General features: G+C 48.4%; 1 protein-coding gene across 1 annotated transcript; it reads left to right on the top strand.

The window, feature by feature from the left end:
• Nucleotides 1-6,684: 6,684 nt before the first annotated feature.
• LOC104576770 (olfactory receptor 14A16) lies at nt 6,685-7,611 on the top strand. The gene has a single exon (XM_088529878.1). The coding sequence runs from the start codon at nt 6,685-6,687 to the stop codon at nt 7,609-7,611; it is 927 nt and encodes a 308-aa protein (XP_088386004.1).
• The last annotated feature ends 5,917 nt before the right edge of the window (nt 7,612-13,528 follow it).

The raw sequence follows: 13,528 nt of genomic DNA, 5'->3' as shown, positions 1-13,528 counted from the left end.
TGTTAGCAAATTGTCCTTGGCCGGCTGGGAATGAGGAGCTAGCTGGGAATGAGGAGCTAGCCGCTTCGGGTAAACAACTTTGCAGAACTGAGAAGAGCCTATGCGGTCGGGACCTAGCAACCCTCCTAGCAACCAATCATAACGAACCTGGAAGTATATAATGCCTGTATGCGATAGCAATAAACGAAGTCTTGCCTTATTACTCATATTGAGTATGCTGCATTTCTTCCCCGCACCCTCTCCCCAGCAAACGGGTTAACTCTGAGATTTCGCTTCAACAACACATGGCTCTTGTGGCCAAGAAGGCTAATGGCATCTAGAAGTGCATTAGGAAGTGTTGCCAGCAAGTTGAGGGATCCTCCCCCACTACTCAATCCTGCTGAGGCCACAAGTGAAATACTGTGTCCAGTTCTGGACTCTCTTGGATATGAGGGACATGGGATTACTGGAGTAGGGCTATGAAGATGTTGAAGGGAGTGGAGCATCTCTCCTATGAGGAAAGGTTGGGAGAGCTGGACCTGTTCAACCTGGAGAAGAGAAGACTGAGAGGGGAATTTATCAGCATGCACAAATATGTTAAGGGTGGGTGTCAGGAGAATGGGGTCAGATTATTTTCAGTGGTGCCCAGTGATAAGATGAGAAGCAATGGGCACAAACCAAAACACAGGAAATTCCATCAGAACATGAGGAAAAAATGTCTTGTGAGAGTAACAAAGCACTGGAACAGGTATTCAAGTGTGGAGTCACCCTCCCTTGAGGATGTTCAAAAGGCACCTGTACGCAATCCTGGGCAACATGTTCTAGGTGACCCTGTTTGAGCAGAAGGGTTGGACTAGGTGATCTCCAGAGGCCCCTTCCAACCTCAACCATTCTGTGATTCGTTGTATTATTCTGTGTTTGTATGTGAGCAACTGACCTTCCATCTCCAGGGATAATAATGACATCTTAGACAATGGAATCACATTTAGATACCTGTTGTGCAAACATCAGCTTTGGCAAGAGGAATGCAACTACCTGTGAGATTGCGGAGTGCATAAGAGGGATGTGAATTCCATTCACCACAGGGCTTTGAAACCTGGCATGAGATGCTCTCTCAGATTGATTCACCTGAAGGATGGGTAAATTACCTCACTCCTTGACCCCATGGAAGTTTGCTACATAGTTAAGAGGTAGAAACAAGGCCTCCCAGAGTGGGACAGTTCCACCTTTCCTAGATAACCATCCTCTGGTGAGACAATTTCTAATCCTGGCTTCAGTCTGTCTTTGTTTTTCAGAGGGAGACCATAGATAATGAGTTTAGTTTGCTTCAATGACCATTTCCCAGAAGGAGGAGGAAGAACCAAAAGGAGAAATCAAGTCATGCCTCCAGCTGTGCCACTCTTCCAAGCATGGCCAGGCTCCTGGGGTGGAGCTTATGGCAACCTGGCAGCACTGTGTCCAGAAGAAGCTCTTCTGCAAAAGGCAGCAGAGCTCCGGGCATTTCCTACAGGTGCCAACTTGAGACAAGCAAGATTAGCAAGACAAGTGAGACAGAAAGAAGTTAAAAGATATTCAGAAGTGGAAGGATGTCTGAGAGCTCCATGGTGGAAAAATCATAGCCCTTAACACAGTGAGTCTCTCCTTTGCCAGGAGATGACATGAGATATCGTGTGGAGTCCTCTAAAGCTACCACATCCCATGGCTGATAGCATCTGCAAGGATGGCTCTCCTCATTTCCCTGGTGCGGAGTAGGAGGTGTTCACAGCAGGGATTCCTTGCCACAATGTCAGAGTGCCCCTGCCACCCCAGGGTGCTGTGTGCTTGGGGCAATGACTCTGCTGCCTGCAAGGGTCAACACCCCGCCTGCCTGGGGACTGCAGGGAGAAGCTCTGGGTGGAAGGAGAGAACCCCTGCAGGGCAGGTTCATTTTACATTTGAGAAATATCTCAAACTTCTCAGTTCTGCCTATCTCTCCCTATCCCTTCCTCCTTCAGCAGAAATATCATCGTATTGCTCTGTGTTTCCCACTTGTCCATGCTGCTCCTGTTCTTGCCCTGGGACTGTCCGGCCAGAGTGGGCTTCAGATGCAGTTCAGAGACCAACTCTGCAGATCCTCAGATCATCTGAGGAAGGATTCAGAGTTCGCTGATGTGCACTTTGGTACTCAATTCCTCTGTGCTCAGTGGTGTAATTTCTTTCTGGGGTAACATGTGCAAAGGTCCTGTACCTCTGAGGTGCAAGCAGAGGGCAGCTGTGAACAAGGTGGATGGAAAGCGGCTCTCCTCACTCTTCATTAACACTGTGGTGAGTTCTTTCAGGTGGCTCTTAGGAATCAGAGTGGCTCACTCAGAGTGGAGGAGCAATCCAGATGATTTCTATGTCCTCATAGCAACCACAGCACCTAATGGAGCTCAAGCCATATAGCTCATTGACAGTTTTGCTGAGATGGGGAGAGATAAACAGTTTACTGCAGGGAAGGGGGAAAAAATAAAACAGGATGAGAAAGTTCTGCTCATGGAAGTCTGTAATAACTTGTCTACATCTTCCTTGGACAGTCCCCTCAGTGCTGCAAGACAGCACATGTCCTACATCAGCTCCTTCAATGACATTCCCTACATGACAGGCATTTGTGGACACACAGGAGCTGCAGCTCTTGCACTTTGCAGTGTTTCTATGCATCTACCTGTTTGCCCTCCTGGGCAATGGCCTCATCATCACAGCCATAGTCTACGAACACCACCTCCACTCCCCCGTGTACTTCTTCCTTCTCAACCTCTCTGTCCTGGATATTGGCTTCATCTCCACTGCTGTTCCCAAATCCATGGCCAGTTCTCTGTGGGATATCAGGACCATTTCCTACTTGGGCTGTGCTGCCGAGGTCTTTTTCCTTGTTTTCCTACTTTCAGCAGAGTGTTCTCTTCTCACTGTCATGGCCTATGACCGCTTTGCGGCCATCTGCAGACCCCTGCACTATGGGACCCTCATGAGCAGCAGATCTTGTGTGAAAATGGGAGCTGCTGCCTGGAGCAGTGGTTTTCTCAGTGGTCTCCTGCACACTGCCAACACATTTTCGATACCACTCTGCCAAGGCAATGTTGTGGAACAGTTCTTCTCTGAAGGTCCCAAACTCCTCAAGCTCTCCTGCTCAGACTCCTACCTCAGGGAAGCTGCTATTATGGTATTTAGTCTTTGTTTAATATTTGAGTGCTTCATTTTTGGTGTGCTGTCCTACGCACAGATCTTCTCTGCTGGGCTAAGAATGCCCTCTGAGCAGGGTCGACACAAAGCCTTTTCCATGTGCCTCCTTCACCTGACCATGGTCTCCCTTTCTCTCAGCACCGTCATGATTGCCTACCTCAAGCCCCATTCCATCTCCTATCCACCCCTTGATCTGAGGGTGGCTGTTCTTTACACGGTGCTGCCTCCAGCAGTGAACCCCCTCATATACAGCTTGAGGAACAAGGAGCTCAAGGATGCGCTGGGAAAATTGCTTTAGTGTGTACAATGTCAGCACCAGTAACTGTCCCATGTGCATCTCCTCCTCCTGAGGACAGAGGCCCTCACCTCATGTCATGTTTGAAATGGATGTAAAAAGCCCTATGTGCAGTACTTCACATGCTGGGGAGGCTCTATAAAGAAAGCCTAAGCAGCAAGAGAAGAAAGGACATAGAGGCAGAAGAAGAAACAAGAAATATGGCAACATGGGTGGAGTAATTCCTCAGAGCTTCTCCATTCAGAGTGTTGGTAGGGAATATATTCGGATGGCACACTGTTTATACAGATCTATCTATATTATAGTCATACAAGGAGAGTAATTGCTGTAGTGCATCACATGGTGTTGCCAATTACAAAAAAAAAAGAAAGAAAGAAATCAAATTGATAAATACTGAAACTGTGCAAGTTTGGTGAAGTGTCTAATCCTCTAGATTGTAAATCCCTAAGTTACATGCAAAAATATGGTGGGATACGATATTATGTCAAACACCTTGCTAAAATCCAGATGAAAAATGTTTGCTCTTCTCCATCCACAAATGCAGCTATTTAATCATAGAAGGCAATCAGGCTGGTGAGGCAGTTTACCTTGGGAAAGCTGTGTGGACTCTTCCCAGTCACCTTCTTCTCCTTCATGTGCCCTGAAATGTGATGTGAGAGGATTCACACCATTGTACATTCCTCATCAAAGTGAGGCTGAGCGACAGTTCAGCAGTTGAACTCCCCAGCAATATGCTTAGCTGTAAGTGGGATGGGCTTTGCCTAAAAACAATGGTAGAATTTAGTTGTTTGGGCTCAGGTTGATAATCTGAGCTGCCCGGGGCGCTTGCTCAGCAGCCACCCAAGAAGGGAATGGCTTTCCCATAAGTCCCATGATGCATCTGCTAGACACATGTGGTTGTACTGGACAAAGCAAACATTTCGCATGGCCCTGAGGACCTATGTTTATGTCACTGTATCAAGTGTCTGCACCGAATTACATAAGCTATTTGCACTGTAGGGATCTGCCTGTGTCTCAGTTTCGTAGTGTGTGGAGCTATAGTAGTAGCTATAGTAGCTATAGTAGCTATAGAGTAGTATGCCTCTAGAACAATTGCAGATGTCCAAGGAAAATCCCCACCTGGCCCTCACATGATAAACGTGATGAATCCTGAGAAAATGAGCTCCCTTCTTGTCCCTGTCTAGGGGTCTTGTGTAGCTTAGGGATGGGAATAGGCATTTCCAGAGTGGGGTATCATTTCCACCTCTTGCGGATAACCATTTAACTAATTTCATTGACTAATACTGACTAATGTTGGAATAAGTTTTTCTGCACTATTCAGAGAGAGACCATGGGTCTATCTCGGTTTCCCAGGAGGAGGGAGCACAAGGAAGAGGCAAATTTATGCCTTCAGCAGGGTCTCTACCAGACTCTTGGACAGGCGGGAGCTCATGGAAATGTGGCAGCACTGCCAAGAGGCAGCTCTGTGTGACCATGTGATCCTGTCTCCCCATCTGCCGGATATGCTTTTTTTTCCACCCAGCCCTCAACCTGACCACTCCATAAACAGCACATGGGCAGAGGCTTATTGATCATGTACCAACTAAAATCCATCTAGTATGCAAATATGACTATGAGTCAATCATCTTCTCCCCTCCCCCTCCATTAATAGCATGGGCAGCCCAGAGCAAATTGAGCTCTCCTGCACAGCAGCAGGCTGTACTGCAGAACCTCCTCTGGAGCAGAGACACTTCTCAAGGATAGTCCTTGAAGTTGAAAGATTCCTCACCCACAACAGATCCTCAGTAAGTGACTAATAGCATGTTGAAGCTCTCCAAGCCTTTGAAACGTTCCTTAGTTGTATCTCTGATTGACTGTGCACATAATCCTTTAGATGTAAACTGCTGACTGCATCTGAGACTAGGATTGGATTCAGCCACCCCCAGTCTCCTCTGACAAGGAGTTTGGAAAGCAAGGTGATCCATTCTGAAACTCATGATTCAACAGGAGGGTCTCCTTGACACTTTCATCTGACCCTGTTCTTCAAGCAGTGCACAAGTGAGTAAACCTTGCCATTGTTCATTTTTAATTATTGTGTTATTTATCATGGAAATATGTTAAACTACTATATCTAACCTCAGTAAAACATATTACTGCTTCTCTCTTATGGGAGGACTGCATCATTCCTCACTATCCTCAACACTCTGCCCAGGACCAGTTCATGGTAACAGGACTCCAGCCACTGCCTCCTCTTGCTGCCGTAAGGTGAGAGAAGGCAGAGAGATGTGAAAGGCACTGTGGAGCAGGAGAACAGAGGAGAGCTCCTTGTGGGAGCAATCTTTACAGCCTTTTGCATGGGAAATATCTGCTTATGGATTAATGTAACAGAGGACAGTGGCGGAATCTTCTATACTCATTCCATGACTGTGACTAGGATCACTCTCCCAACTTCTGCAGTATGCAGGAGGAGGATATGTTTCCATTTGGAATTCACTGCCACATGCTCAGAAAGGCAGGGTGTCCTTCTGCCAGGGACACTGCAGGGGCATGAATCTAGTGGATTCACACAGGTCTGTCTAGAGTTGTGATTCAGAGCAGTTCTGAGGGCCCAGTGGGTGGGATGTGATCTGTGAACACTGAGAAGGGAGAGATGTGGAAACAGAGACAATGGTTCCTGCAGGGACAGCTCCAGGCAGCAGAGTCCAAGTGTGGGTGGAAATTACAAATTTCCAGGTCATGAGTTATTTCTTTGGTGACTGCATATGCAGAGGAGGAGAAACACCAGAGTGCCTTCATGTCTCCCTGTGTCCCTGCCTCCCTTAGCAGTAATATCATGCCATTGCTCCATGTCTCTCCACCTGTCTGTGCTGCTCTTGCCTTTCCCTTGGACTCGCTCATGAGGGGGATTCACATGCAGTTCAGACAAGACACTTGTGGCACCTGTCATACAGACCTGTCCTTGACAGTGAGGTTCCCAAGTCCTCCTCTGATCTGTGGGGTCCTGGGCAATGAACTGTGGGGTGAGAGGGACTGTCTGGGAATGAGCTACCTCTCTCTTTAGGACACTCCATCCACAGGACGTGTGATCATCTGGGCTGCAAGTGGAGATGGGGAGTGGTACTTTTGTAGAGAAAACAGAGTTGTAAGAATTAGAAAGCACTGATCAGAGAAGTCTCCCCTAACTTGTCAATGTCTTTCTCTCCTTGGACAGTCCCCATGCCCAAAGGAAGCAAATGTCCAACAGAAGCTCCTTCAATGAGTTCCTCCTCCTGGCATTCTCAGAAACGCGGGAACTGCAGCTCTTGCACTTCTCCCTGTTTCTAGGCATCTATGTGGCTGCCCTCCTAGGGAATGGCCTCATCATCACAGCAGTAGCCTATGACCACCGCCTGCACACCCCCATGTACTTCTTCCTTCTCAACCTCTCCCTCCTCGATCTCGGCACCATCTCCACCACTATCCCCAAAACAATTTCCAATTCCTTGTGGGACACAATGTCCATTTCCTACTCAGGATGTGCTGCCCAGATGTTTTTCATTGTTTTTTTCTCTTTGGCTGAGTACTTTCTTCTCACTGTCATGGCTTATGACCGCTTTGTCGCCATCTGCAGACCGCTGCACTATGGCACCCTCCTGGGCAGCAGAGCTTGTATCAAAATGGGAGCTGCTGCCTGGGGCAGTGGTTTTCTCTGTGCTGTCCTGCACACTGCTAATACATTTTCAATACCACTCTGCCAAAGCAATGTAGTAGGGCAATTTTTCTGTGAAATTGCCCAGCTACTCAAGCTCTCCTGCACAGACTCCTACCTCAGGAAATCCGGAGCTGTTTTGTTTACTGTCTGTTTAGGGTTTGGGTGCTTCATTTTCATTGTGGTGTCCTATGTGCAGATCTTCAGAGCTGTGCTGAGGATCCCCTCAGAGCAGGGACGGCACAAAGCCTTTTCCACGTGCCTCCCTCACCTGGCCGTGGTCTCCTTGTTTCTCAGCACTGTCATGTTTGCCCACCTGAAGCCCCCATCCATTTCTCAGCCAGATCTGGATCTGGTGCTGGCTGTTATGTACTCAGTGGTGCCTCCAACAGTGAACCCCCTCATCTATAGCTTGAGGAACAAGGAGCTCAAAGATGCCGGAGGGAGACTGTTCCAATGGGTATATTGTTAGTATCAATAACTGTATCATGTCCCTTTACTGCCCATTCCCAAGGTATTTGTTATCTAATCTATCTGTTGTTCATTTCATTCTTACTTCTCTTTGGTGCATTCTTGTGAAAAGGAGAAATTTTGGTTCTTGCTACTGTGAGTGACCAATAAACTCTACCATGGAAGAAGTCTCAAAGAATATGGGCAAAGGGTGAAGCATCCAGGAATCATGTTGCGTGTATCTCACTAATCACAGTTGTTCCACTGAGAACTGTCTTCATCCCAACACACAAGTTGCCAAAGGATGACCTTAGTGTTAGAGAAGCAGCTGTAACTGTTGAGTGGATTAACAGGTGTAAATGTTTCTTCCTTAGTTGATGAAATGAAGGCGAAAATCTCCCTGAGATTAGCCAGACCAGCATGAAGGAATTGTATTCGCAACTCAACCCAGCACAGGGTATAAAACCTGAACAACTAACAAAGGATTTTTGATGAAAGAAATGGACTTGTGACGGCTTCATCCCATGTATTCATTTTTTGTGACTAGGGATGAATATTATAGACACTGACAACAGCAATCACACTGGTATTGTGATTGAACTGTGTTAGTGCATTTGTGATTTCAGTACGTTGTGGAATCATGCTGCCAAATCAAAATCCCTTGTAACATCAACTATTTTCAAAATAAACTTGTTCTATTAAATCTTTCACTCTCTGTCTGTACGGAATACCAGGAAGAACCTGCTCAGAGAATACTGGCCCAGCAACCACTCCAAAAGGGCATAGTTCTCCTATGGGTCTCATGTTCCATCTGTTAAGATATGTGGTTGTGCTGGAATGGCTAGCAAGTGACATGATGCTGCTGGGCTATTTTTCTGTCACTGAATCAACTGTCTGCATGGAATTGTAGTAGCTGTTTGTAGTGCAGATCTGCAGCATTATTTTAGTTTGCCTCATTATTGCCTAGGAGGAGAGAGTACAAAGGAGAAATCAAGTCATCCATTGAGCTGGGCCACTGTTCCCAAGGGGAGCCAGGCTCCTGGGCCAGAGGGAACTCACAGCAACATGGCAGGCCGGCCAAGAATCAACGGTGTCCAGAAGCAGCGACTCTGTGAAAAGCAGCAGAGCTTCAGGCACTGCCTGCTGTTGGTGACATGACATGGGAGAAGAGATAAGTGAAAGGAAGTATGGAGTGGGAGGATAGGGGAGAGCTGGCTTTGGGAGAAATCTGCACAACTCTTGACACAGTAAGTCTCTGGCTGTGAAGCAATGCTACTGGGGTGTCTGGAGCGGACTTCTACACCCATCTCACGACTTTTTTCAGGCTATTTCACCCAGGTTCTTGAGTGCAGAGAAGGAGAAGGTGCTTCAGAGAAGGGATTCCCAGGCACGCTGTCTGAAGGACAGGGCATGCTGCTATCTTCTCCCAGGGGTGCTGCAGGTGTGAAGCTGGTGTACACCCAGGTCTTCCCAAGGTTGCAATTTAGGGCAATGTTCTGTGACCAGGACAATGTTATGTGCCCAGGGCAGTGACTCTGCCACTTTCAACGGTGAGCACTCAGTGTGCCTGGGGAATTTATGATGGTGCAGCAGGGAGAAGCTCTGGGAGAGAGGATCAGTTTTCATTTGATCAGCTCCTTAGGACTTGCCTGCACAGAGATGCCCCTGCCCAGTGTTTCCAGAACTGTGGCGTATTGAGAGCAGGGCCTCCAGTATAATGAACCAAAGACACTTTATTAAGCATCGGATAAAACTTATATACTGTACTGTCCCAGATACAATATCATATTTGCCTACAAGCATGCGAAGCACAGATACTAAATAAACCAATAATCTACAGGCTTATGCTAAGACTATCCAATCAGTCTCTTGGTCACGCAGCAGGAGTACAGTTGCTTTTGCTCCTTGTTTGCTGATAGAACACCTGCACTGCCATGCTTGAGGTTGTTTATCTACTAACAAGGCATCCCATACTACTGTCCCTGAAGCAGGCCTCCACACAGAACTGAGCACAGAGAGGATGGAAGGGGATCATAGCATCTCTGTGGGTGCTGGCAGGGAAAAGACACTGGCAGGGACAGCTCCAGATAGCAGAGAAATGCAGGGAATGAGAGGAACTAACAGAAACATCATGGGAGGATGGATTTGGGCAAATCATGGCCAGTTCTGCTTGTGCAGACACTTTCCTGTGATCAACCCCGAGTGTCTCCTCTCCCTGCAAGCCATGGAGCTCAGGGCATGAACCACCTTCTCTGCAGTCATACCCCGAGCAGAGGACAGCAATGTCTCTCCTGCCACAGGTTCATTTCATGATGCCCAATAAAAGGGTTTGAAGTGAATGCCTTGGCATATTGCCACCTGTCCTTAGTAGCTCTCTTTTTCTTTGCTTATGACCCTTGGCAGTAAAATCGTGGTACTGCTCCTTGTTTCTCTTCCTCTCCAGGTTGATCCTGTTCTGCTCTTGTGCTCTTTGGGATTGGGGTGGTTTCAGCTACAGCTGAAATACTGACACTGCAAGTTGCAAACCAGAGGGGTCTGTGTGGGAGTGAGGTTGCCCCAGCCCCCTTCTATCTTATGGGACTCCAGGATCCATGGGGTAGAGATTGATCTGGCTGTCCATCAAGGAGACACCATCTTAAGGAAATTTGACATATATATGTGTATATAAATATGTACATAAATATGTATATATTTAAAAATCCCTAAAACCTAAAACGCTATTCCTCAAAACCTCATGCTTTTGAAATGGGGGATAAGATGCTGAAAAGATCTTCTGCATGAGCAGTGGATTTCACCTGACAGAAATGTTATATGTCAGAGCTAGTCCAGGCCACCCCCTCCTTCTCTCCACTGTACAGCAGGACCGATCGCTCTGCAGTCCATGGGCAGAGTCCAGGGCTCCTTACAGCCCTCTTGGCCACTGCAAAGCTGACCCAGTAGTGACCTCACAATCAACAGCCATGCACGTGTCTCCTTCTGGCCTATCAGGGGCTGTGGGGGAAGTGACCTCACAAGCAACATGCAAGTGCTGTGCCTGCTGCTGCCCTGTGAGGTACTGAGGGAGCAGTGACCTAAAAGTCAGCATTCAGGCCATGTGCCTGCTGCTGACCTATCAGCTACTCCATCAGGAATGACCTCAAAACCACATGTCCCACCTATAGAAGCATAAAATCATGGTTGGAAAAACCCTTCAATCATCGAGTCCAGCCATAAGCCATTCAATCCCTGCTAAACCTGTTAAACACCTGTTTAACAATGCCTATTAAACCATGTCCCTAAGGGCCTCATCTACGTGTTTCTTGAACATTGCCATGGATGGTGACTCTACTACTTCCTTGTGCTGCCTGTTCCAATGCTTGACTACTCTTTCCATGTAGAGATTTTTCCTAATATCTAATCTGAACTTCCTGTGGTGCAATTTGAGGCCATTTACTCTTGTCCTGTTTTTGGTAGTTATTCTGGAGAAGAGATCAAGCCACACCTAGTTGTAGAGAGTCGTAAGGTCTCCCCTGTGCCTCCTCCAGACTAAATAACCCCAGCTCCCTCAGCTGCTCCTCTTAGGGTTTTTGCTCCAACACCTTCAACAGCTTCCTTGTCCTTCTTTGGACATGCTCCAGTGCCTCCATGTCTTTCTTGTAATGAGGGGCCCCAAACTGAACACACTACCCATATAACTGCTTCTGGCCTACTAGCTACTGCAGCAGGAATGACCTCAAAGGCGCTTGTCTCACCCATGTGCCTGCTGCAGGCCTGTCACTTACTCTGTCAGGAATGACTTCAAAAGGACGTCCCCCCATAACCTACAGTTGGCCTATCAGGCACTCAGGCAGCAGTGACCTCACAATCAGTTTCTAAGCCATAAGCCTGCTGGGAAGGGAAAATGAAAGAGGTAAATGCAGAGTGCATCGGAGAAGATAATGATAGCATCCCACGGAAGGGGAGCTTAAAAAAAGTGGAAAAAAAAGCCTCAATAATATTTGAAGCATCTGATAAAATAAAATAAAAAAAAAACAGTTAAAAAAGTAAAATATATAACCATACATGAAAGCCTAATGGCATGGAAATGCATGAAGAATTTCAACAGCAGCAGTTGGGGCGAGATGCAGCATTGCTGATGAGAAACTGCACTGCACTCCTAGGACCTGCACCCGGTACCCATGAGTCCAAAGGCAACAGGAGCAACCCCTGCAGCCCCATTCCTGGGGGCAGGTCCTGGAGCTGCCACAGTGGCTGCATGCAGTGACACTGCTTGGGGAACCAAGGCCAGAGAGAAACCACCGTCTTCCTGGTTCAGTCACTGCTGAAGGGAGAGCGCGGCGCAGGTGCCGAGGTCACGTGGGCTGTGGTTTGTGCACCTGCAGGTGAGGCTTTGATCTGCCCATCAGCCTTGGCAAGGGAATAACGGGCTCTTGGGTGAACACTCTGAGAGCTGGGGGGCTCTGAACACCTGGGCTGCCCTGTCTGCTGTCAGAGGAGTGAAATGTCCCAGCTCCCTTCTCCTGACCAAGGCACCAGCGCTGGGCTGTCTGAGAAGGGATGGACGAGACTGCACTCACGGGATGTGTCTCTGGCCATAGCAAAAAGACCTTTCACTGCTGCTGCTCCCAGCACAGTGGGGCCGTAGAAGGATCAGGGGCTGTTCCTCTTTCCTTCCCTTCCTGACACAGCCCATCCCAGGGACAATCCCAGCTGCACTCATTGTTCTCATTGGACACCTGCACCTTGAGCACTCGGGCAAACACAGTATGTGAGATCCCCAAAATTCCCAGTCACCCAAGTGAAATACAAATTGCAACAGACCCACTTTCCTCCATGATCTGCCCTGTTCCACTGGGATGGGCCCCATGATGATGCCCCAGACCAGTGACCATAACATCTGCAGTGGAACCATGCCACATATATGGTCATGAACGGCGATCAAGAAGTTCATTGGATGGCTAGGCTATGACAGAAGGGAGATAACCCCCGATAACATCTAAAAAGGTGCCTGCTGCTTTGATTGGCTCTTCCAGGAGCTGGGCCAGCACCTGCAGATATATATTGGCCTCCCATGTTCGTTATCCTGCACAAGTCATCAGGATTTGTGGTAGGGACAGGGTACAGCAGGGCGGTGCTGTCAGGACAGGAGGCTGGGGATGTAGACAGAGGGACTCTGCATCTCTTGGGTGCTGTGGCTTCTCGTCTGGGTGCAGCTGTGCTGGGGTAAGTGCCTGTTCCCTGGACGTGGGGCCAATAGGCAGTGGTGAGGTCATTGGGATCCCTCTGGAAATGTTGGATCTTCCCACAGAGCAGTGAGATAAGGGTCAGAAATGCTCAAGTCAAGACCCTGTTGACCTCTGGGTGGGAGAAGGGTATTGGTGCTTTCAGGGCTCCTCTGCCTGGGTGTTATAGGCACCTTGTCCTTGCCACCCTTTGGGGACATCCTGTTCCCCCATCTCTGTGGCCCTGGAGCTGGTGGTGGGTCAGCTGGTGACTGCAGCACTCAGTGATCTTGCTAAGGGCCAAGGTCCAAGGGCAGGCACTGAGGAGGGAATGAGGGTTGGGACGGAAGATGGGGATCATCTCAGTGCTCCCTGGGGATCCATAGAGCCGTGCAGGTCGTGAGTGCATTTGAGTGGCACCCATGGTGGATCAGAGTAAAGGAAACGGGTCCCTGGGCATCCCAAGACTGCAGAGAGGAGATGTCTCGCAACCCAGGTGCTGGGACTCAGCCCTAGGACCCTACAGAGTCACTCTGCTTGGGCTCAGTGCCCTTCTAACTGGCCCCATGTCTGTGTTTGAAGGTGCTGCGAAGGTGAGGCTGGAGGATGGAGACAGCCACTATGCTGGGAGAATGGAGGTGAAACACCAGGGCCAATGGGGGACCATGTGTGGTGATTATTCCTGGGACATGGAAGATGCTGCTGTAGTTTGTAGGCAGCTGGGCTATGGATTTGATC

The sequence above is a fragment of the Tinamus guttatus genome, unplaced genomic scaffold (genome assembly GCF_059628265.1).
Source record: "Tinamus guttatus ecotype Peru unplaced genomic scaffold, ASM5962826v1 Tinamus_guttatus_pri_ptg000029l, whole genome shotgun sequence".
Classification (NCBI taxonomy): domain Eukaryota; kingdom Metazoa; phylum Chordata; class Aves; order Tinamiformes; family Tinamidae; genus Tinamus; species Tinamus guttatus.
The sequence above is the reverse complement of the archived record's forward strand: the minus strand, read 5'-3'. Positions and strand labels throughout refer to the sequence as shown.

Excerpts from the sequence above, each read along its gene's own strand:
- LOC104576770 (XM_088529878.1), top strand. The coding sequence starts at position 6,685 with ATGTCCAACAGAAGCTCCTTCAATGAGTTCCTCCTCCTGGCATTCTCA.